Here is a 24417-nt window from a genome sequence, read left to right on the forward strand (position 1 = left end):
CCAATCCGAAAGAGAGGGGGTGGAGCTAATCACCGCCCCACAAAAACGGCGGTTGAGACTGAGAAGAGCCACAAAGATGATCAGCGGGCTGGAGGCTAGAACGCCGGGAGAACCTTTGTGGAAACTCGTTACGTCTAGTTCAAGGGCCTTCAAATTTGGCAAGTTGAAGACTTGCGGACTTCAACACCCAGAATTCCTTGAGCTAACATGAGTGGAGGAGGAATTCTGGGAGTTGAAGTCCACAAGTCTTAAAGCTGTCAAGTTTGAAGACCCCTGGTCTAGTTTAATGAAAAGGACTAGGGGCGCCATGATAGCCGTTTTTCAATATCTGAGGGGCTGCCACAAAAAAGAGGGAGTCAAGCTATTCTCCAAAGCACCTGAGGGCAGGACAAGAATGGGTGGAAACTCATCAAGGAGAGAACCAATAGAATGGGGTAGAATTGGAGTAGAGAATAGAATAAGAATGGATTGGGATAGGCTAGGGTATAATAATAGAATAAGAATAGAATAGTAACTATTATCCCTTTGAACGTACACTAATTGGCATACATTAAAATGAAATTTTGTTGCATTCAGCTCTCGGGGTCACCATCTCCAATATACTCTACATGAATGTGACAAAAATTAATACAAAATTATATAACCACATATGTTAATAAGGGGCATGCCTAAGTGCACCGTCATGCCTCCTGTCCCTGTCCTATTGTCCCCATTTATTTGTACCTATTTCCTGTATTCTTACTCATGTTTATACTTACACCTATTATCTTGGAAGTGATTGACAAAAAATATATATTTGCAAATGTATGTTATATAACATGGAGAAACTACACAGTCTAGTTTGGATGTATACATGTAAATGATGAGGCCACCAAATCAAACTGATGCAAACCTATAGAAATTAAAAAAAATCCTAACAAAGCAATCAGTGGAATAGCTTGCCTTCAGAAGTTGTGGGTGCTCCATCATTGGGATTTTTCAAGAAGAGATGGGACAACTATCTTGTCTGCAATTGTATAGGGTTCCCTGTTTGGGCAGAGATTGGACTAGATGACCTCCAAGGTCCCTTTTAACTGGCATACCAAATGTAATGTAATGCTTCATTATTGTTGCATTTTTGTTATTTTTGAGGAAGAAAGAAATAACAAAGGTGGCAAAAAAGTACATAATAAACATATTTTTACAAGCATTATTGAATGAAATAGGACCAAATTTGTTGCATAAAATTTTCAATATTTATTTGCCTTAAAAGCTGCAAGTCATTGCTAAATCCAGTTAGTACATAAGTATCAAGAGTATTATGTTAGAGTTAATTTCTGACTTAACAGCCAAAGCTTTTTAAAAAAAACAATTGGGGTGCTTTAAAAAATGAAAAAATAGGTCTGGTGCTTATCAGGATCTAAACCAGTGATCTCCAAACTTGGCAGCTTTAAGACTTGTGGACTTCAACTCCCAGAATTCCCCAGCCAGCATAGCGGGAGCTGAAGTCCACAAGTCTTAAAGTTGCCAAGTTTGGAGACCTCTGATCTAAACCCTGGAAGGAAGAGGGAAAAAGCCAACCTCATCTGGTTATCTTCAAATAAAGACTTGGATTCATTTTGAATGCAGTAATACCAAAAGAAGGGCTATTTGAGTAATATACAGGAACCACAAGCCTTAACAAGTCATTCAGATGTTTCCTTCAAAATGTACAAATATAAAAGAGCAAGGATTTATTGATTAGTATTGCAATAATCTATGCTTTGCTTAATTGTGAAAAACTGGGATTACAATTATTTAATCCTTCCAAATGTACTCTGTATAGTCTTCATTGCAGATAACATTCCTTTTAGCGAAATTTATTCCCTTATTTTATAAAGGATCCCTTCCTTTGTAAAAAAAATTCCTAATCCTTGCAAATGTTTTTAAGCCCATGGTGGGAAAACTAATTAAATAGGTGAATAATTTCCACGCAGCTAAAAACCAATGAGGGAAGGATGCTGGCACTGTAGTTCAGATGACTATCTGAAGGGCATGGACTCCCAAGTCCTGGTTTGAGTATGCAGCTCCTTGACTGTTACTAGCCACCTATTATAATGCAATTAGTTTTACTTCCACTATTCAATAGAATACCACACGGGGGCAGACTGCTATAACACATGAATAACTGCTGGGTCAGAAAACACTATAATGAAAATATGGATGTGCTCTCCAAGCTGCAGAAATCAGGGTCATCACTTAGTGTTTTCTGTATCTCTTTCTGACATCAAATGGTGATCTGGAATTTTGCAATCTAAATCTGATAGCCCTAATGAAATTACAGGTAATCCTTGACTTATAACCATTCATTTAGTAACTGGGGCAAAATTCACTTAACAAATTTCTCACCAGTCAACATAAATTCTGGGCTCAATTGTCATAAATCAAGGACTACCTATATAAGTTAATTGAAGGTGGAGGTTTCACTTGCTTTTCTCTAGCTTCCTGTTCTCCAGCTGCTGGCTGTTTTTGGATTGTTGAAGAAATTCCAGGATGTTTAATAACTGGTGCATTCTTCAAAGTACAGCATATGGGTAGTGTTTGGCATAATGGGCTTAACTACACTTCGCTTAAACAAATAACCTTGTTTTGCACAACATGCTGAGCTACAATCTGTCCAACGCCTTTTTAGTCTAGCTTGTTCAGGAAACTGGAACATATGATTAGTTTATAGTTCAGTATACTGTGGAAATCCCCACAAATGAATCAAATAAAATATAATTAACTATGGATAATGAATCATGCAAGGTCTGAACTCAGATTTATACTTCAGTGGGGAGTTAGAGATGTATATGGTTAGAGCTGCACATATGCCACCCCTATTAAAACAGATTAGTATTCTCAAGTAAATGAATAATACTATTATGGAAACAATTTGTGAGGTTATGATCTTACTATCATAGTTTAAAATGCACAAAATATATTTAGTATTTAAAACACTGCATTGACATTTTTATTTTGCTTCTAACAAGTTATCCTATCCCAAGCGATTAAGCCTGGGAATGTTTAGATAAGACTAAAAAAAATAGGAACTCTTATTAGAGAAGAATGGAAAAAAAGAACTGGAACAGCCTTTAATTTGTTCTGCTTTTCTCAACTTGAAGAAACAAGTATTTTTAACAATCAAGAATATTCTCTTGGAGCCTTTATTGCCTTTTCAAAAAAGAAACCCACTTTCAACTGCAAAGTGCTGACAATTCTCCCTCTCATCACAGCCTCTTTTAGGACTGAGGTTATGGTATCTTGTCCTAGAGAGCAAAATATGCAGAATTGTATATGTTTGTAAATTCTCTTCCTGCCTTGGGATCACTAATCAAGCTCATGGAAATGTCATAGCTATTTGGATGATACAAAGACCAGAACACCACTTTAACCAGAAAACATGTACTAGTCTCAATCCCCTTTCTTGGCTGATACTTATTTTGTAAATAAAAAAGTATGTGTGTACCCCGTGGGATTAGTGTTATCCTGTGTGATACGGGAGAAGAATTATTAAACAGAATGCTCGAAAATAAAATGAAAAGGGCCCTCCTTATTTTATATCTGGAGGCCAAAAGGAAAAATTAAGAACAGCTAATCCTCTTATAACCACGGTTGAGAAGAGAATTTCCATTGCTAAGCAATGGAATGGATAAGTGAGTCACACATAATTTTATGACTTTTTTTGCCACAGTTGTTTCAATCAATCAAAAGGGACCTTGGAAGTTTTCTATCCTAGTCCCCTGTTCAGGCAGGAGACCTGGCCTATACCATTTCAGACAGGTGTCTATCCCAGTCTTTTGTTAAAGACCTCCAGTGATGAATCCCCTACAACTTCTGAAGGCAAGCTGACTGGTTAATTGTCCTCACCGTTAAGAAATTTCTCCTTAATTCCTTGTTGCTTCTCCTTGATTAGTTTCCTTCCATTGCTTCTTGTCTTGCTTTCTAGTGCTTTGGAAAATAAGTTGACCCCATCTTCTTTGTGGCAGCCCCTCAAATTCTGGAATATTGCTGTCATATCCTCCCTAGTCCTACTTATCTCTTGACTAGCCATACCCAATTCCTGCAATTGTTCTTCATATGTTTTAGCCTGTAGTCCTTTAATCATTTTAGTTGCTCTTCTTTGCACTTTTCCCAAAGCCTCAGCATCTTTTTGGTAATGTGGTGACCAAAACTGGATGCAGTATTCTAGGTGAAACACATGGTCATTAAACAATCCAGTTTCTCTGATTGACTTTGTTTATTGGAAGCTTCCTAGGAAGGTTATAAATGGCAGACACCTGACCCTGGAATGCTTTGATTGTCATAAATAGATGCCGGTTGCCAAGCACCCAAATCTTGATTATATGACCATGGGGGGCCATGACAGTGGCAAGGGGTGGTTGTAAGTCCCTTTTTCCAGTGCTGATATAACTTTGGTTGGTAAATGAAAGGTTTTATGTCAAGGACTACCTGTACTAGGACAGTTAATTCCTCATTTGGGTTTTAATGACATTTTTTGACTATAGAAAGCCAGTTTGGTGTAATGATTAAGTGCTGCAGGAGACTGTTAGTTCTAGTCCCACCTTAGGCACAAAAGCCAGTTGGTTGATTTTGGACTGGTCACTCTGTTTCAGCCTAATCCACCTCACAGGGTTATTGCGAGGAAAATAGGAGGAGATATGTTTTTGCCTTGAATTACCTATAAAGTAATAAAGATGGGGTAAAAAATCTAATAATAGTCTTTAAAATGTAAAACTTAGGTAACCTGAAACAAAGCAGGTCAATGGTATGTGGTTACTGCATTTATTTCAACCACAGCCTTGAACTTTGTTTCAGGGTAGGACTTTCCACTTAGTCAAACCACAATATAGCTCAGCATCTTGTGCAGACTTGATTACAACTACTAAAAGGATTTACTGTAAGGAAAACTATGAAATTTACATAGAAAACATGACATTTTGAGTTTTCTCCCACTTCTCCCTGGTATTGGACCATGGATAAAATACAATGATCTAGCACCAGCAACCCTTTAAATTAATAATATTGTAGCCTCAACTTGCTATGTTGACTGCTTACCCTGACAGTCTTCCAGTTGCTTTTGTGAGGGGTTGCTTTATTTCCTGTCTTTGTTTTTGTTTTTTTAGTTTTCAGGATTTATTTTTACTTTACTCTGTGGCCTGAGCAAAAGGAGTCTGTTAGTCCTTTTTCAGAGCTCACAATTGCCTATACTTTATAAAATGTGTCAGCTAGAAAAGATGCTAACAAATTCTTTCTGATTTTTTGCTACCATAGACACACAAGAGTTGCTTGAACTGGATGCAGTATTCTAGGTGTGATCACCATTTGTAACCTTCCCAGCTGGCTTCCCACAAGCAATGGGAGAAGCCAGGTCCACTTATAGCTGCAGTGATTTGCTTAAAAACTGTGGCAATGAAGGTCATAAAATGGATCAAAACCAATTTAAAACTTTCCTGCTTACTAGTGGAAATTTGGGGTTCAACCAGGGGTGGGATTCTACCGGTTCGGACCGGTTTAAGTGAACTGGATGTTAAAGTTACATCTGGTTCACCAAACTGGTATTTCAACCGACCAGCTGGCCCCACTCACCCCTCCCCTCCTCTCCCAGGAGTCTCCATACGATGCAGGTAAGTGCAGGGTCTGCGCGGAGGCTCTGGGAGGGGGAGAAAATGGGCCTTCCAGAAGTCCAAAAACAGGCCTGTTTCTGGCTCCTGGTGGGCCTTCAGAGCTAGGCGGAAGCCATTTTCACCCTCCCAGAGGCCCGGGGGAACTTCCGGACCCCTGGGAGGGCAAAAACAGCCTCTCCCAGGTTCTGGAGGCCCACCAAAAGCTGGAAACAAGAAGCTCCAGTAGGCTACACCCACCATGGCCATGCTCATCCAGCAACTGGGCAGCGAACCAGTTGCTGGGATTTTTGAATTCCACCCCTGGGTTCAACTGTGGTTGTAAATCAAGAACTCCCTGTATAAGAAGCTACACTGTCGAGCTATGGTCTAATTGGCCTACGGCAATGACATCAAGAGATAGGAGGAAGATCCACAGACTAGACTAGGCTAGACAATAGTCAGATGAGAGACAGCTGAGCCCTCAGAAGAAATGGAAACATGGACAATATCTCAGAAGAGATCCTCCCTAGTTTCTTGGACTGTAAAAGTGAAGGTGGGTGGGGAGAGAGATGGACTTTCAGACCTGCAAGATTGTTATTATACCCTTAACAATCAAGATAGAGCTACTGCTTTGGCTGCGGGCTTCTTGTCTGATCTATCTTGCAAGGCTGACACAGTTTAAGGTTTATCTCCCTTCCTTTACAAAGCAAGTGGAACCGGTTGCTCAGGCTCCAGGTTTTTATGAGACCCACTCCCCAATGTCACCTAAACTCAGAGAGAGATGCCCTGGTCTTGGCCTGTGGTTGGATCAGTCTTACAGTGGGATGATTAAAAACAGAGCCTTGTTGATGATGGATTGCAACACTTCAACTCGGGAGCTGACTTCTGTGAGAGACACAATCTCGCTTCAAATGACAAGTGAGGTTTTTATTCATTCACACGTTTGCACGATAGCTAGAGCCGTTACAGGACATAACTGTAGACTGTTCTTTATTTTAATGAACCTTATTTCATTTCTGTAGCCTTTTATGGACACAGCAAGATAGCAATCTTCACGGTTTCATTCCAGATCATTTTCATGATTCTTTTGTGAGGTACTCTGGGCTCTTCAGAAGGAAAAGCAGTTGAAAAAGATTTTTTAAAAAAGATTTACTAGTTTACTGTATTCCTTGTACTCCCTTCTACTTTAAAAATTGACAGTAACTTTCAAAATTGTAAAGGAAAAAAATAACAGTTCACAAATAACATTTCTTAAATATTGCTAAAAACTAATTCCAAGCATCATTCATACTCTTCAAAGTACTCATAGGCCTTATGTTCTTCCCCAAACCCCAAAACCTTAGACTGTTTAACCTTATATGTATCCATGTATTCATAACTATGTTTTTACTTATACCTATTATCTTGTAAGCAATTGACAAACCAAATAAATAAAAATAAAATAAATAAAAATAGATTTCAAAATGTGAAACAGCTATAGAGAAAGGCTTCTTTCTAATTCTTTCCTATCCTTAACCTGATAAGGAAAAACCCAGCAGATCTTCCGGGTAAGTGACTGTCATCCTTTTGAGGTAATCCAGACAAGAAGAAAAACCATGAGTATAAAACTACCTTTATTATAAGGTTACATTAAACAGAATCTTGGAAATCTGAAAAGGATTTCTTCCCTTCTGTAGTATGTGGGGATGGCCTTGGCAGACTGTGTCAAGAGACATTGCCAAGGGAACAGTCAGATAAGGGACAGCATAGCCTGTGGATGGATAGTGGGCTGGGCAAGAGGCTCACAAGAGGCCTTCCCTACTTTTGGGGCTTGTAAAGGAGATGGGAGAGAGGAGAAACATACTTTCAGAATTGCAAGATTCTATCAGTGTAACATTACAATAAAGTAAGCTGATCTGGTTGTGTTTCTTATCTGGTATGTCCTGCAAGGCCAACTTCAGTCCTGTTCCCTTGGCAGAATCTCTTTGCCCTGTCTTCCAAGGTCATTTTCACATACCATTACACCTCCTTTGAATTTAGTTTCCAGAAACCGGGGTGGGTCTGTTCTGAAATCCCAACCGTGCTTTTTTTCCCCAAAGGCAACTGGACTTCCTTGGTTTTTTTGGAAGTGTTTCACTTCTCATCCAAGGAGCCTCTCTCTCTCTCTCTCTCTTTTTTTTTACATATACATCATACATATTACATTTTTAAAAGCATTTGGTAACTTTTGAAGGATAATTTAATGCTTCTTTAATGTTACAAGGAGAAAAAAACCATTAACATAGCAAATCCATTGGTAAAAGGACAATATTATCGATTATCATACCGTGTTTCTCATATAATAAGGCTGGGTCTTATTTTTTTTTGAGCTCCGAAAAAATGGCTAGGCCGTCTTTTCGGGGGTGACTTAATTCCCCCCCCCCTTGCATCTTCAGGCGGGCGGCGACGGCTTGGATGTTGACCTCGGCGTTGGTGGGGCACTTCGTATCGGGGTCAACGCAGGCAGCTCCATATCGGTGTGCAACAAAAGTACTTCCTAACGGCAAGCCCCCCCACCATTCCCTCCCATTTCGCATGTTTTAATATAGGCCTTAATTTGGGGTGAGGGGCTTAATTTCATTTCATGCCTATAAAACATGCTGGGACTTCCTATTGGGGGAGGCCGTATTGTTGGAGAAACAGGGTATTATGTATAGAAAATAAAAATGAAATAGTATTTGATACATAGACTGTGACACTTCAGGATTTTTTAATTACTGAAAAGCTCACTTAAGAAGCCTATTTCATTAATATGGTGTAAATTGACATCATGCTGTGATTTTAAAGCTATACAATAAAGGACTTTACTCTTAAAAACCAATAAAAGCCTCTGGATTAGAGTACTGTAGGCTAAACACTTTCTTCATCTCTCCTGTTTTCTTTTCCTTTTGGGAATTTGTAGCAGATTTGTTATACACGACAATGAAAATGTTGAACTGGAAATCTTGGGCAAGAAATATCAGGAGATGATTTAACAAAATGCCAAAACCTGCAAATGAGCCTCCATATTGATGATGGCTGTTAATCAAACTTTGAGAATTGTCAAGAAAAAACCCTGAACACTTTTTGTTTAAAGCTGATTTCAAGAGGTATTCAGCTAGGTAGCAGTGTATAGATAACTTTTTCAGATTTCGGAAATCTAATCAGGGTCGGATCCAGTGGTACTTGGGTGGGAGACCAGTAGAAATTTTATTTATTAGATTTGTCTGCCCCTCCTCCCATCTAATCTAGACTGTAGACTGGAAAGTCAAAGTAAGTGGTTTAAACTGCTTAATAATAACAGGTTTAGCTTGAAATTTTTTGATAAGAAGTGTCAGGAGTTTAGAATGAAGCTGATGGCCACATTCTGCATCACTGTCCCATTGCTTCTCCCCTAGGGATGCACTGGGGACATTTTTAATGTTCCCCTCTCCTGCCACTTTCAAACTTGTTTTTCATTCGTTGGCTTCCACACCCATATATTCTGTTCTGCTCTGATAGAAAGAAAGGCATAACACTGAACCTCTTTCTATGTTTACTTTCCTTTTATTGGAAAGTTTGAAAAGCATCTGTGACAGGAGCAGCAGCAAAACTGCGTGTGAAATGGGCAGCCGTATAAGCTGAATAAATAAACACCTCTCACTGCTCATACAATGGGTCCATGTGGTTACCACAGGGGTGAGGAACCTCAACTCCCAGAATTCTTAAGCCAGCCATGCTGCCTCAGGAATTCCAGGAGTTGAAGTTCACAAGTCATAAAAGGGACAAGATTTCCCCACCCCGGGTTACCAGAAATCAACCTGCGATGAAGGAGATTTTTATCCAAGCGATGAAATCCTTCCATGCCAGAAAAACACCTATTTATTAGATTTCTATTCTGTTTTATGTACAGCAGCACTGGCCAGGATATATAGATTGACCTTCCTCCTTTTTTTTGCCAACAACAACCCTGTGAGGTAAGGCGGGGAAGAGAAAGTAACTGGCCCAAAGTCACCCAGTGGTTGAATATAGACTAGACTAGTGTTTCTCAACCGTGGCAAATTTAAGAGGGGTAGACTTCAATTCCCAGAATTCCTCAGTCAACATGGGTTGGCTGGAGAATTCTGGGATTTGAAATCCACCCCTTAATGTTGCCAAGGTTGAGAAATACTGGACTTGCCCCATTAACCCCACCGCCAACCTGGCTGTTTTGGAGAAAGGATGCTTAGTTTCCTTCGAAGTACAGGCAGTCCTTCACTTATGACCACAATTGAGGCCACGATTTCAATCAATCAGAATAGAGCTGAAAGGGACCTTGGAAGTCTCCAATTTGTGTTGTTATGTGAGACATTTGTTAAGGGAGTTTTGCCCCATTTCACGACCTTTCTTGCCAAGGTTGTTAAGTAAATCACTGCAGTCGATAACAACTCGGTTGTTAAGTGAATCTGGCTTCCCCATTTTACTTTGCTTGTCAAAAAGATTGCAAAAGGTGATCCCATGACCTTGGGACACAGCAACGGTCGTAAGTATGAATCAGTTACCAAGCAGCTGAAATTTGATCACATGATCATGGGGTTATTACAAAGGCTGTGAAAAAGGGTCAAAAGTCACTTTGAATGGTTATTGAATGAACTGTTGTAAGACGTGGATTACCTACGTTTTATTGCTATTTTGTCACATTTGGTTAAGTTGTTGGACCCGGGTTAAAGAGACCCAGGTTCAAACCCACCCCAAAGCCTTGGAAACTCACTGAGTTCCTTGGGATCAGTCCCATTCATCTCACTGGGCCTCCGGAGACTAAAACGTGGAGGTGGGAGCACTACCTCTACCAGATTGTGAAAGAAAGATGAACGATCCTGCTAATCTAACCAAAGCATTGCACAGCCCCGACTCTCATACAAGCCAAAGGGCTGGCTGCTTTGCACCATCCTATATTGACTGTTTCCTAGTATGATTTGTTTATTGTATCCTATGACTACTATTAAGTGTTGTACCTTATGATTCCCGACCCTTGACGAATGTATCTTTTCTTTTGTGTACACTGAGAATATTTGCACCAAAACAAATTCCTTGTGTGTCCAGTCACACTTGGCCAAAAAAGAATTCTATTCTATTCTATTCTATTCTATTCTATTCTATTCTATTCTATTCTATTCTATTCTATTCTATTCTATTCTATTCTATTGTGTTCTGTTCTGTTCTATTCTATTGTGTTCTGTTCTGTTCTGTCCCACAGTTGATGTATTTCCCCCGCAGCAGCCGGACAACGCAAGCAAACCGAGTGGGAAAACGAGCAGCCGAGCAAGGCAACGTTCCTTTCTGCTCCGCAAAAGAACAGCCAGCAGTGCGGTGCAAGCCAGCCAAGATCCAGGAAGCCTCTCGACTCGATCCAGAAATTGGGCCTGGGATCCGTGCGACTTTTAAATTGAGGAACCCGCTGCTAATTGCTTTTTATCGATTTCCCTTTGGGCCGCTTCCCGGGACTCCAACCCTCCTCCCGTTTGGGGGAGGGAGAAGGAGGAGGTGGAAGAAAAACAGGAAAAACTGCATGGAAGCGGCGAAGGGGAGGGGAGGGGGGGTCTCCGCGCTCCAAGAAACGCCTCCTTCCACTCACTTGTCCGCTCCGGCGTTCTTGAAGGTTGTTGCTAACCGCGTCGCAATCGTTTCCCACCCGCCCTTCCTCCCCATGCTTCCCAGCGCCCCTCCCCGCCCCCGACCTCGAGGCGAATTGGCTCCGCCGTGCCAAACCCGCCGCCGCCGCCGCTCCCGAGCGCACGCCTTCAGCCCCAGCCAAACCCCCTCGCCGCCGGGCCGGACGGAGGGGGACGCTGCTGGCCAGGCTGAGCTTTGCTGCAACCACGTGTCACTCGCAGCCTGCCTGTCACCCACAACCACAACAACAACAAGAAGAAGAACAAGGAAGCCTGCGGGGGAAAATCTCCTTCTCCCCTTGGATCGCCCTGGGGGAAGGCGCCCCTTTCCTGATCCAGGTGAGTCCGCTGAAAAGCAGGGCTGGCTGGCTGGGAATCTCGCAGGTCAGGATTCTCCCCTTTGGTCACCCAACCCGGGTTGTAACCCTCGTCGCTTTGCCCAATGTCAAGTTGACTGGGGTTGGGTTTTTGGGGTGTGTGTGTGGGGGAAGTGGCTGCTTGTTTTTGTTTTCCTTTGCCAAGGGGGTGAGGGGGCGTGCCTTATGCGCAGCCGAGGCGATTGCGAGCTGAAGGGAATCCAGAGCTGCGCGCATCGGGGTGCTGGGAGCGGGTGGGTGGGTTTGTCTTCGCACTTGGCTGCCCGGCTTCCAGGGGGTGGGGTTGCGCGCAACCGAGGAAGCGGCGTGTCCGAGAGAAGCGCTTCTCGAGGGCGGGGGGTGGGGGTGTCCGTGGAAGGAAACCGCCGAGAAGCTTGCTTTAAATTGCAATGATCGCGAGCGATTGAGCAAGCCTTGGATTTCTGCTCCAGAAGGCCGGCTGGGGAGAATTGGTAATTGAAAAGGAAAAAAAAAAGGCGCAGAATAGGCTCCGAGAAGCAAGTTGGCAGGGGAGGAGGGGAGGCGCGCAGCCATGTGCCCGGTTGCCTTCCAAGGCCTCGTCTGGAAGTCTTTAACATTCCGTTCAAGGACGGGGCTCCTGATGAATTTGCCCAGCGGTGCTTGCATCCTTTTGACACCCCTGGCCACCTGGTTATAGATCGTGAAGATTGGAGCGTAAAGTCGGTGGCTCTGGGGAACTGAAAGGGAAGCATCTGCAAGCTTTGGGATGCTGAAAGGTGCATCCAGGTTATCGGGCGGGCGCCTTTCATCTTCTCCTTTGTTTTTAATGTGTGTTTGTGTGTGTGTTTCTGGCCAGGCTGGTTGCAGCAATGGAAGAAAATAGCTTGGGCACCCTGCAACAGAGGGCAGCTGAGCTGGAGTGCATGGCCGAGGTTCTTCTGACAGGGGAACAGCTAAGGTAAGGATGTGGCTTTTCACAAGTACTTTGGCCAGGAGAGGGCAGCAAGGGAAACTGGGTTCTACCCCAGATTTTGGGTTTAGGGATGGTTTTTGCCTGTAATCTGCTTTTCCTTTAAAGCAGGGGTCTCCAACCTAGGCAAAGCTGGCTGAGGAACTCTGGGAGTTGAAGTCCACAAGTCTTAAAGTTGCCAAGGATGGAGACCCCCTGCTGTAAAGGATCAAGGTTACATGGGGAGGTTCTCCTCTTATTTAATTGGCCTCAACAATAACCCTGCAAGGTAGGTGGGCCCGAGAGGACAAGACTGACGCAAAGGCACCAGGTGAATTTTCCCTTCCTCACTCCAAGCCACCGTGTTGATGTGGTTGATGCTTCGTCCAGCTACATAGCAACGCCTGATATTTTCAGGAATTTTCGATATTTTCACATCTCAAGGAGAAAAAGCCTGCTCTGAATGAACAAATACCCGCAGGGTAATGAAACCCGAGGTGGGATGCTACTGGTTCTGCCCGGCTCTATAGAACCGGTAGCTCTGAAGAGCAGCAGACATAGAACCGGTTCTGTGTTTGCTGCTGTTTGGCCCACTCGCCCGCCTGGGCTCTTACCTGTCCTTTATTTCATGCTTTTGCAACCTCAGCTAGGCTTTGCGCGGCACGGCTGAGGTTGAAAAAACAGGAGAAAAGAGGCTTTTCTAATGCTGCACACCCGCACACAGCACTTTTCAGCTGTCCGGTTGGCACAACTAAAGCTTGTTTTACACACGCGCGCAGCGCACATCTGGACTTGCAAGGTGCATGCACAAAACGTACTCCCCGAACCACCACTGAATGAAACAGATTCAGTGTTCCCATCATCTTCTAGCAGACTGGCCTTGCTGGGTAGAGGAGATGGGAACTGTATTCCAGCTTATCTGGAAGACTAGTCTTGGAATTCTTCAATCTTCAGAGCCCTTCTTTATTTTAACTTTGTGTTCATTTTCCCCACCGGCAGCAAACAAGGATGAATTCAAAAGAGTGATTTTAGGGTTTTCCCTTCATCCGTTCAATGTATACAAAAGCAGGAGGGTGTATTTTTAGCTGCCTTGCTGTTATGGGATGGCTAAAGCCTGAGAATGAAATGAACTTTTATTTTTTTAAAAAAAAGAAACAATTAAAAACATTTTGTTTGACATCTTCTCATCTGTCAAAGAGCGTTTCCTTTTCCAGATACACAACCTTGATTCTGCTACATAAGGCAAAGTCTGCATACACACTATACTCAGGCATGTAGCTTTAATAGTCTATCCCAGGGGTGTCAAACTCAAGGCCCAGGGCATGGATCCCGCCCATGGAGTGTTTAGATCTGGCCCCTGGGGTCGCCCTGGAAACAGCAAAGAACCAACCTGTGGTGCAAAGGTGGCATTCAGCAGGTTCTGACCAGTTCTGGAGAACCAGTAGCAGAACTTTTGAGTAGTTTGGAGAACCGGCAAATACCACCTTCTGACTGGAGATTTTACAGTATCCTTTCCCTGCCACGCCCACCAAGCCACGCCCACAGAACCGGTAGTAAAAAAAATTGAATCCCACCACACTTTTGACCATGGTCATCTGATCAAAATTAGGCATCTTGACAACTGGAATGTATTTACGATGATTGAAGTGTCTCAGGTTCACATGATCACCCTTTGCTACCTTCCCAGCAGGGTCCCAACAAGGAAAGTCGATGTGGGAATCTGGGTTTGCTTTATAACTGCAATGATTGGCTTAACAACCATGGCAAAATTATTTTATTATTGTATTGTATTATTTTATTTTTATTTTATTTTATTATATATCTTATTTTGTATTATATTTTATTTTATATTTTTTATTTTATTATTGTATTATTTTTTATTTCATATTTTATTATGTTATTTTATTTTATATTTTATTATTTTATTTCTTATTTTTATTTTGTTTTTTTATTATTCATTTATTTATTTAAAGCTTTCCAGGATGAGGTGAGATTAAAATGCGGGAGGGGGGTTCCACCAGCCGTTGGTGTAAAAAGATTTTAGTTGCAAAGTGAAATTGCAACTCATGGAGAATTTACAAAGCCTTCAGTAGGGCTAGCAGCAAAGTTAAGAAACCAAGGAAGAGGAACTGAGATATAAATATTTTACGATAAGTAAAACATGTGAACTACTGTTGTCATATCAAATAGAGAAGATTTTTTATTTTCCTTTCCTTTCTGGTTGCATGCAATCCTGCGGTGTTTGCTTGTTGTAGGATGTCAGGCACAAGTATTTAAAGAGGCTGAAACATTCAAGCATTGTGATGCCCTGATATTTATTTATTTGCTTGCATGTTTGTATGCCCTTACTCTTTTTCTCCCATACTTTAGATGGTTTACAAAGAATACTTTTAAAACAGAATCAACCAAATCATTCCAAAAGATAAAAAAAATAATTCTTAGACCATGTCTCCTTGAGGACAGGATGGTAAGCATGCTTCCCTGCATGCAAATAATATGACTTATGATTATAATGGAGCCTACAGTTTCTATTGTATGGCATAACAGTTGTAAATCAATGCTCCCATATGACCAATCTGATTTTATAACATTATTTGTCATTAAGCAAACCCATTGTCTACAATGGGACTTTTTTTTCCCAGAAATCGGAAATAAATGCCATAAATTTGTCATAAATTGTAGAATACTGCAAACAGCTGTAAATGCAGGCTGGTTGCCAAGTGCCCAAAATGTGATCATATAACCTTGGGGACAGGGGCGGCTATTGGAACTTTGAATTTGGGTCCTAAGTATCTTTTGGGGGGAGGGGTCCATCATAATAACATTGAACAGTCACTAAGCAATTAGTTGTAAAATGAGAACTATGTGTATTCACCTAAAGCCAGATAATTCTACCTGGAGGAGGGTGTCCTTGAAGTATCTTTATTCATTAATGGGTTGCTTTTACCTGAGTAAATTTTAAGGGAAGGGGTGGGTAGTAGCTACTCTGCTGTAACTTCAGCCAGCATCTCTGACAAGCCACCATGGGAATTCTTGGGAAGTGTAATCCACCATACCTGGGAAGCCCTTCATGGGAGAAATTAAATCTATGGCACTCTTTTTCAGACTTGACAACATTCAGATGTGTGGACTTCAACTCATGCTGACTGAGGAATTCTGGAAGCTGAATTCCACACACCATTAAAATTGCCAAGTTTGAAAAACCCTGGTCAACCTCTTTAGTGGAAGAATAAGAAAGAATCAGTTATGTCTGTGTGCAAATGAATAACCGGGAGTGAAATTTCTACCCACGTATGTCTTATTTACAATAGATATCAGGACTGTTCTGAGCCAGCCTGGTTTTTGCTTTGTAAGGGTTGTGTGTGATGGTTGCAGAGATCTCTGGATCGTTATTCACTGCTAGAGGATTCTGCCTTTCCAAAGCAGTGTGGATTAATGGTCCTTTGATCTTATCTGCCCGTGTCCATACGAGCTCCCCTAATTTCATTTTGGTCAACAAAAAGGCATGTGGTTTTTCCAGATCTTCCTCAAGCCATTCTGTACATTATCAGATGGCTAAAGCACACATTCCATTTCTCCTGGCCTCCCTTAAGGATTAGAGAGGCCCATTGTCATGCCCCTGGTGGAGACTGACTCTGAGGAAGAGGAGGAACAGCCAACAGGGAGTGGAAGTGTGGCTCCAGAGGTGGTGGAGGAGGCTGGGGAAGGTCAGAGGCTGGCTGAGCAGTCAGAGGAGGACCCAGACCCATCCTAGGGCACGCAGGGAGGAGAGGATCAGGGTAAAACGTGGTCTACTTGGGAGGAGAGGGCCATGATCCTCTTCATGGGTTGCAGGTGTGAGATCTGCATAAGAGTTTGGACCTGTGTGCTAACAGAAGCTGGAGACAAATTAGTGTTTTATTCCTAAAGAAGGTTTATCTTGGTTGGCGTTCTTCCAACGGACTGTACCTGGTTATCTTCCTGAAGTTGGCAATTATCTATCCTGGTCTGTCCTGGAACTTTATTCAGTGCAGTTTGTTTTTGGTTTTTGCGTCGTTATCGGCTCTTTGAATTTGAACTGTGTTTCTTTCTTTTGAAATGTTATTTTGAAAATAGTTTACTCCTCCACTGTGAACAATTAAACAGTGAAGCCAAGTTGAAGGTATTGAAGGACTTTTAGTTATGTTTTGGGTTTTGTTTTATTTCTGATATACTCTGGGTCATTACATCCACTGATTTGGTCGCCTAATGGAGGCTCCAACTGAGTTTGGCATGGCGTATTGCCACAATGGCTGGTGCATGTTTGGTTGCAGAAGTGAAGATTGAGCAAGGTGACGCCAACTGAGCTGCAAAGAGGCAGGAACAGAATTGACTGTGATGTGCTAAAGCCAGAGACAGTACCTTGAACTGGCAAATAATGTTTAGATCTTAAGAACAAAGCAGAAGATTTCATGAGTAGTTTTTACCCATACAACAGTGCCAAAGCACTGGCGTGTGACACCACATTTTCCCTCTCCAGCAGCAGATGATTGCACAGATAAGGCCCCAGAGGCAAATAATGGCACCATCATGAATGCACGAGAAGGAGATTCAGTAGCTTAAAATAACAACATGCTTTAGAAGTCACATTTTTGCTCTGAAACATTCTTCTCTTTTTCTCCTTTTCCTTGAGAGCAGCAATGCATGAGGGCATGGTTGATAGAAGGCAAGACAAGCAGGAGGGAAATGCAGGTGTAGCCAAGACACAAGGGGAGAAGCTTGCTGAGCACATGCACTCTCTGGCAAAAAAATGTTTCGAAAGTGGAGAGAGAATAAACCTGTGCAGCAGGCTGCAGAGAGAAGGGAAGTCTGAACTGGAGGTCCATTGCTGTCCATGACTATGTGAGGCACCCCAGAATGCAGCCAATTAAATAATGGAAGCTGTGTGTTGGGTATATCAAGCTTGTTTTAAGGTTGGGGTTGAATATTCCAATCACTTTTCTTCACATAAAGAAAGATAGAGATCACCTAGAAGAACTGCTCCTGGAAAACTAGAAACTGTAGGGAAGAAACTCAAAGGAATTTTGTCTTAATTATGACGGAGCAGAAAGAATCTCCGAAAGGACTTCAAGATTCCAATACAAGAGGATATTCGTAGCTCAGGGTGGAATTGTGCGGTTCCTTGGTACTCTCTGAATATGGTGGTTTTCTTGCAGGCATTTCATTACCCAACTAGGTAACATCATCAGTGCTAGAAGGGAGTGGGGCTCGCTCCCAAGAGTCTGAAGACATGATGAAAACTCCTTAATTGCAGAACACATGGGCAGACTTCACCCTAGTTTTCAGATGGGAAACAGTGAGCATTCTAGATCAAGCTAAGTCCAAAAAACACTAGAAGATTCCTGAAAACCTGGAGCTCAGATAAACCACCCATCAACAGGCACATAGAGATAATAATAACATCTACATACCATTCAAAGGAGACAATAAAAAAGCTAGAAGATCACTATACCTCCTGACCAGCAGTCAAAACCCAGATAAGCAGAGATAAATGACCAAATAGCAAACAAACAAGGAACTATTAACTCAGTAAACAACGGTCTAATCAAGGAACTATCGGGAACACTCCCATAGCAATGACAGGGTAAGCTACTTGTACATAAACAGAGAGAAACCCCCTTCCCTTCTAGCACTGATGATGTTACCTAGCTGGGTAATAAAATGTCTGCAAGAATACAACCAAGCTCAGAGACCACCAAGAACCCTACATTTCAAGATTCTGTTATTATACACTTCAATAATAAATGATCATTCCTGTAACTCTTAGGATGTCCATTTTCCAATCCAGGCTACCTTGAAGAACTGACACTCAGTGAACATGAAGAAAAGCTTTGCCAGTTTTCTCAGTTATGGTTTTCTCAGCTCAGTTCTATAATAACCGAATTGTCTTCTTGGACACACAGCTGAGAGCCCTAATGCTCTTGCCCTTTGTTTAAGGTTGCACAAAATGTTTCAAGCTCACAACTGTCTCTTCCAAGTGTTCCAAACTTGAAACAAACCTCCTGGTGTTTCTGAGAGTTTTGTTCAGAACGTTTATTCCTTGCTTACCGCAGCATATTGACTGTCATGGTCGTCATAGCAAACAATCTCAGCCTTCTAACCTTGACTTGGGCTGTTTTGACTGTTTTGCGCTCCGGACAAAATGTCATTTCAGAACCAAGAGATGGTTTTCAAGTCAGAATAAAGCACTGAACCATTTCACGTTTTCTCCTAATAGACGTGGCCAGTTCAGGTTTTTCTGACAGAAGATTACAAGTGTGGCCTGTGTGATCACAGCTCAGACCAAAACAAGTTTCTCCTTACAGGATTATCCCTTAAGGTTTTGATCTGTATGGAAGATAGCAAAGGACCTGAATGTTTGGAAACGAGAAAGAAAAGCTGGGAGGAAAAAGCAAAAAGAACTGAAAACTTCTCCAAGACAAGACAATCGGCATGGTACAGGTAGTCCGCAACTTACAACAGTTCATTTACTGACCGTTCAAAGTAACAACAGCACTGAATAAAGTGACTTACGGCCGTTTTTCACACTTATGACCAGGGATGGGATTCAAATTTTTTAACAACCGGTTCTGTGGGCGTGGCTTAGGTGGTAGGCATGACTTGGTGGTCATGTGACCACCAGCTGGGCATGGCCAACTCAATATCACTCACATCGAGGCACACATCTCCTCGCTTGGCCTCTCGTGACTGTGGGGAGTCTGCAACAGTCGTAAGTGTGAAAAATGGTCATAAGTCATTTTTTCAGTGCCATTGTAATTTTGAATAGTCACTCCACACAGGCAAAGTACCAGCAAAGGAGGGGGAAAAACTCCAGAGAGGTTCCTGAGACAGGAAGTCTAGTCCTGCCAAGAATGTAAAAAGGTTTAACGGAGAGGCAGTTTCTGTAAGCAAAACCAGAATGTTTCCTTCCTGCCTTCCTTACAGGATTAGGCCAGTAATTTCTTCTAACAACCGATTCTCCGAACTGCTTAGAATGTTAACAACCGGTTCTAGCGAATAGGTGCGAACCTGTAGAATCCCACCCCTGCTTATGACAATTGCAGCCTCTCCATGGTTCACATGATCAAAATCCAGACAGTTGGCAAGTGACTCATATTTATGACAGTTGCAGTCTTCTGGAGTCATGTGATCACCTTTTGCGACATTCTGACAGATCAATGGGGAAGCCAGATTCACTTAACAACTGAGTTACTAACTTAACTGCAGTGATTCACTTAACAACTGTGGCAAGAAAGGTCATAAAACTCAATAAATGTCTCACTTTGCAACAGAAATGTTGGGCTCAGTTGTGGTGGTAAGTTGTAGACTACTTGTTTAAACAATCAAAATGATAGGTCTCAATGTTAAATCAATGTTTGAATACAGAGTCTGAGGTTACAGAATAAAATACAGAATAACAGAGTTGGAAGGGACCTCAGAGATCTTCTAGTCCATCCCCCTGCTCAAGCAGGAAACTATATCATTTCAGACAAACGGTTGTCCTTCTCTTCTTAAAAATGTCTAGTGTTGGAGCATTCACAACTTCTGGAGGCAGAAGTTGTGAATGCTCCACTGATTAATTGAATGTTCCACTGATTAATTGTTCTAACTGTCAGGAAATTTCTCCTTAGTTCTGGTTGCTTCTATCCTTGATTAGTTTCCACCCATTGCTTCTTGTCCTGCCTTCAGGTGCTTTGGAGAATAGCTTGACTCCCTCTTCTTTGTGGCAGCCCCTGAGATATTGGAACACTGCTATCATTTCACCCCTAAAAATAAAATAACATGGTTTTTCTTTCTTTTTAATTAACCACAGCCTTGGAGAGGGAGAATCTGATCACGCATGTTACATGAACGATGTATGTAGTGGGATAGAGCTTATAAAGTCCCAGGCCATAAGGCATACACCAGAGGTGGTATTCAGCAGGTTCTGACCAGTTCTGGAGAACTGCTAGCAGAAATTTTGAGTAGTTCGGAGAACCGGCAAATCCCACCTCTGACTGGCCCCACGCCCCATCGATTCTCTGCCTCCCGAGTCCCAGCTGATCGGCTGGGTCTTCTTTTGTTGCCCCGCACAGGAGGACGGAGCTGGAAAGCAGGTTAGTGGGGTGGGAAGAGAATGGAGATTTTACACTATCCAAGTCATGCCATGCCCACAGAGCTGGTAGTAAAAAATGTTGAATCCCACCATTGGGCCATCTGCCTGCAAGGTATCAATTGATTTTAAAGAAGAAAAGGAAAGTATTCTGGGATTCAGAAACTGTCAGCCCTTCGACCTAGACCAGACTAGAAATCAAAATCATGCACGCTAACGCTATTTTTAGTATAAAGTTACAGCAGCAGGATCTTCTGTTGTGTCTTGCCCCACAGCCCCCCTTTATCTTCATGATACCTTAGAGAGGGTCTTTCCGGAAACATTATTTTTCTCTGGTTATAAGTCTGGCCCAGATAACGTATTTCTTTGATCAGGCCTCAGTTGTGGCTCTTCCTCCTGTTCCTCGAAGTTATTCCTTCTTCTGCTCATTATAGAAACAGCTTGAGGGCCACGTTTAATCAAATTATTTAATGTAAGAACTGAATTGAGGATAGAAGTTTTAAAGCCGTTCTTAAAAGACAAGGTTTTTTGTTTTTTTCATGGTGGTGGTGGGGTTAGCGTCTCTCTCAGTCTTTCCTGCACGAGTTTTTCTTCTTTCAAGTTGGCTTATTTCAATAGCACAGCTCAGGGTAGATAAAGCTTTAGGCAATCGCACGGGCTGCTGTTCTTTGCAAAACCCGTCATCTTGAAGTTTTTGCTCCCTCTTCAGTGAATTCCTGCATAAGTTATGTGACAGTAGCAAGCTTATAAAGACAAGGGAGAAATTACACAATAAGGGGAAAATGGAGACCCTCTGAATTTTATTTCTTTGTAAATAGACATGCTTGGTAAAGGGGAGTTGCTTATAGCAATAGCAATAGTGCTTAGACTTATATACTGCTTCACAGTGTTTTACAGCTCTCTCTAAGCAGTTTATATTGCCCCCCAACAATCTGGGTCCTCATTTTACCCCCCTCGGAAGGATGGAAGGCTGAGTCAACCTTGAGCCTGGTGAGGTTTGAACTACCAAATTGCAGGCAGCCAGAAGGCAGCCGAAGTAGCCTGCAGTACTGCACTGCGCCACTGTGGCTCTATAGGGCATTATATGCCAAAACAACTAGACACAGGAACAGTTTTTCCCTTGTGCCATCACTCTGCTCAACTCCTAATTCTCATAGTGCTGACAAATGTCTATGTCATCATCACTGGAGGCTTTCAAGAAGAGATTGGACTGCCATTTGTCAGAAATGAGGTAGGGTCTCCTGCTTGTTGGACTACTAGATCAGTGGCCCCAAACCTTTTTTGGACCAGGGACCGGTTTCACAATTATTTATTCTTCCACGGACCGGTACCTGAGTAACGCGAGACTCCACTGCCATCGGGATGGCTCTTCGTTCGAAGCCGCCGCCCCCCTCTTCGACAAAACTAAGGCGCGAGCACCCAAATGCCGCTTTCCAACTGAAAACCCGGAAGCACTTTCCAACCGAAAACCCAGAAGCAACCAAAAACCCGGAAATGCCGTCGAAACAAGATGGCAGCGCCCAAGCTTTGCGGCCCGATAAAAAATGATCCACAGACCGGTACCGGTCCAGGGACCGGTGGTTGGGGACCCCTGTACTAGATAACCTACCAGGTCCCTTCCAACTCTGTTAATCTGTAAACCTGTGGTTGCTAGCCGAGTCTGAAATATAGCTCTATGTGCCTCGGAGAGAAAGCTTGTCATCTGGCATTTTCGCTCTTCCATCCTCTCAGACCTGGAGAAACAGTCCTTAGGAAGTTTCTAAATAAATTTCCATGTGGAGGAAGGAAAGAGTGATGTATTGCTTACATATTTATCACTTTTGGCGTATTGTTCTCTTATATCGCAACTCTAAACACTAAGGACTTCCTCAAAGGTTATCGGGTCCACGGATCTAGCAAACCAACACTACTGCTTCCTGAAAGCAAATTCAATTATTTCAGTATGAATAATGTCCCAAGATCTAATATTGTTCGTTAAGCTGTGCTGTTCGAAAATAAAGTTGCCTCATTTCCTTCTCTGTTTTTCTTCAACGCAGCTTAATTATGCAGCTTAAGCCAATGCAGACATCGTTAAAAATTGTGCAAAGAAGTACAGATAGTCCTTGACTTACAACAGTTCATTTAGTGACCATTCAAAGTCACCATGGTGCTGGAAAAAGTGACTTATGACCATTTTTCACACTTACGACCCTTGCAGCTTCCCCATGGTCATTCGATCAAAATTCAAGGGCTTGGCAACTTGACTCCTAGTTATGACGGTTGCCGAGTCCATGTGATCCTCTTTTGCGACCTTCTGACAAGCGAAGTCAATGGAGAAGCAAGATTCACTTAACAACCATGTTACTAACTTAACAATTGCAGTGATTTACTTAACAACTGTGGCAAGAAAGCTCGTAAAATGGGACAAAACTCACTTAACTGTCTCACTTAGCAACAAAAATGCGGGTCCCAATTGTGGTTGTAAGTCTAGGATTGCCCGTATTGCATTTTATCCTAAATTGCATTAACAGAGGGATACAATCAAGATCAAGTGAGGTACTAATACCACTCTATAAAGTCTTAGTCAGACCACACCTGGAATACTGCATCCAATTTTGGTCACCACACTATTAAAAAAAATGTTGAGACTCTAGAAAGAGTGAAGAGAAGAGCAACCAGGATGATTAGGGGACTGGAGGCTAAAACATATGAAGAATGGTTACAGGAACTGGACATGGCTAGTCTAGTGAAGAGAAGGACCAGGGGAGACATGATAGCAGTCTTCCAATATTTGAGGGGATTCCACAGAGAGGAAGGGGTCAAGCCATTTTCTAAAGCACCCGAAGGCCAGACAAGGAATAATGGATGGAAACTGAACAAGGAGAGATTCAACCTAGAAATAAGGAGAAACTTTCTGACAGTGAGAACAATCAACCCATGGAACAGAAGTTGCCTTCGGAAGTTGTGGGAGCGCCATCAGTTGAGACTTTCAAGAAGAGATTGGACTGCCATCTGTCAGAAATGGTGTGGGATCTCCTGCTTGGGTGGGGTGTTGGACTAAATGACCTACAAGGTACCTTCCAACTCTGATTATCTGTTATCTGTTATCTTTCTGTATATTCCCATTTTTTTCCTGACATTCAGTATTAGTCCATACATTCTGCTAAACAATGTTTGTTTCATCATGATTGAGTAAGCCATAATTGGCCCTTTTTCTGGGTTATGTCCAAGACATAATCTATAGTTTACAAACCACAGTGAATGTATTAATGAAACCTGAAAGCCACAATAATGCTATTTATGCAACATACAAATCTTACAATGTAATTTGATGTATGGACCCTCTCATTATCTGCTCAGTGTGTAGCCTATAGAAATATTTCTCTAAGAAAAATGCTCTTCATTCCCAAGTCAGCAGCATGTGAGCTTTCTAATTTTAATGAATTAGTAAGTTAAATCAATAGAGTGTATAGCCTTTCTCAAAACAACCGTTTTGAGAATTGCTCTGCAGCTGTGCTGCATTCTATTCCAGGTCAATACTGTTAGGAACGAACATGAAATTAAAGGGTTTTTTTTTAATGTTGAGAAAGAGATGCTGTTTTAGTGTTGAAGTGGAACAAGGGAGACCAGATTTAATTTAACCCTCAGCTGTGAAAACTCTCTCACTGACTTTGATACGGGCGTTTAACCTACCTCACAGAGTTCATGTAAGGAGAAATAGGAGATGGCAACCGTTTGAAGAAGGGCAGGTCAACTGAATTCAGGAAGTCCTTGACTTACAGCTGATCCTCACACTTACAACTATTGCAGGATCCACCTGATCAGAATTCAG

The 24417-nt window shown here is 42.2% G+C and overlaps 1 protein-coding gene across 6 annotated transcripts in view; it reads left to right on the forward strand.

The window, feature by feature from the left end:
- Window positions 1-11464: 11464 nt before the first annotated feature.
- Window positions 11465-24417, forward strand: part of DEPTOR (DEP domain containing MTOR interacting protein) — a 96652-nt gene continuing 83699 nt past the window's right edge. For 2 of the 6 annotated variants that reach the window (XM_087962153.1, XM_087962154.1), the window contains exons 1-2: window positions 11465-11573; window positions 12425-12526. In XM_087962153.1, coding sequence (XP_087818279.1) covers window positions 12438-12526 — 89 coding nt within the window. In that variant the 5' untranslated portion in view covers window positions 11465-11573; window positions 12425-12437. Of the gene's footprint in view, window positions 11574-11772; window positions 12060-12424; window positions 12527-24417 lie in introns of those variants that run through there. The other 4 variants (XM_087962155.1, XM_087962157.1, XM_087962156.1 and 1 more) reach the window with 3 other exon arrangements.

Source organism: Notechis scutatus, chromosome 3 (assembly GCF_049901735.1).
Source record: "Notechis scutatus isolate UNSWTSFEM ecotype Mainland chromosome 3, rNotScu1.2, whole genome shotgun sequence".
In the NCBI taxonomy this organism is placed as follows: Eukaryota; Metazoa; Chordata; class Lepidosauria; order Squamata; family Elapidae; genus Notechis; species Notechis scutatus.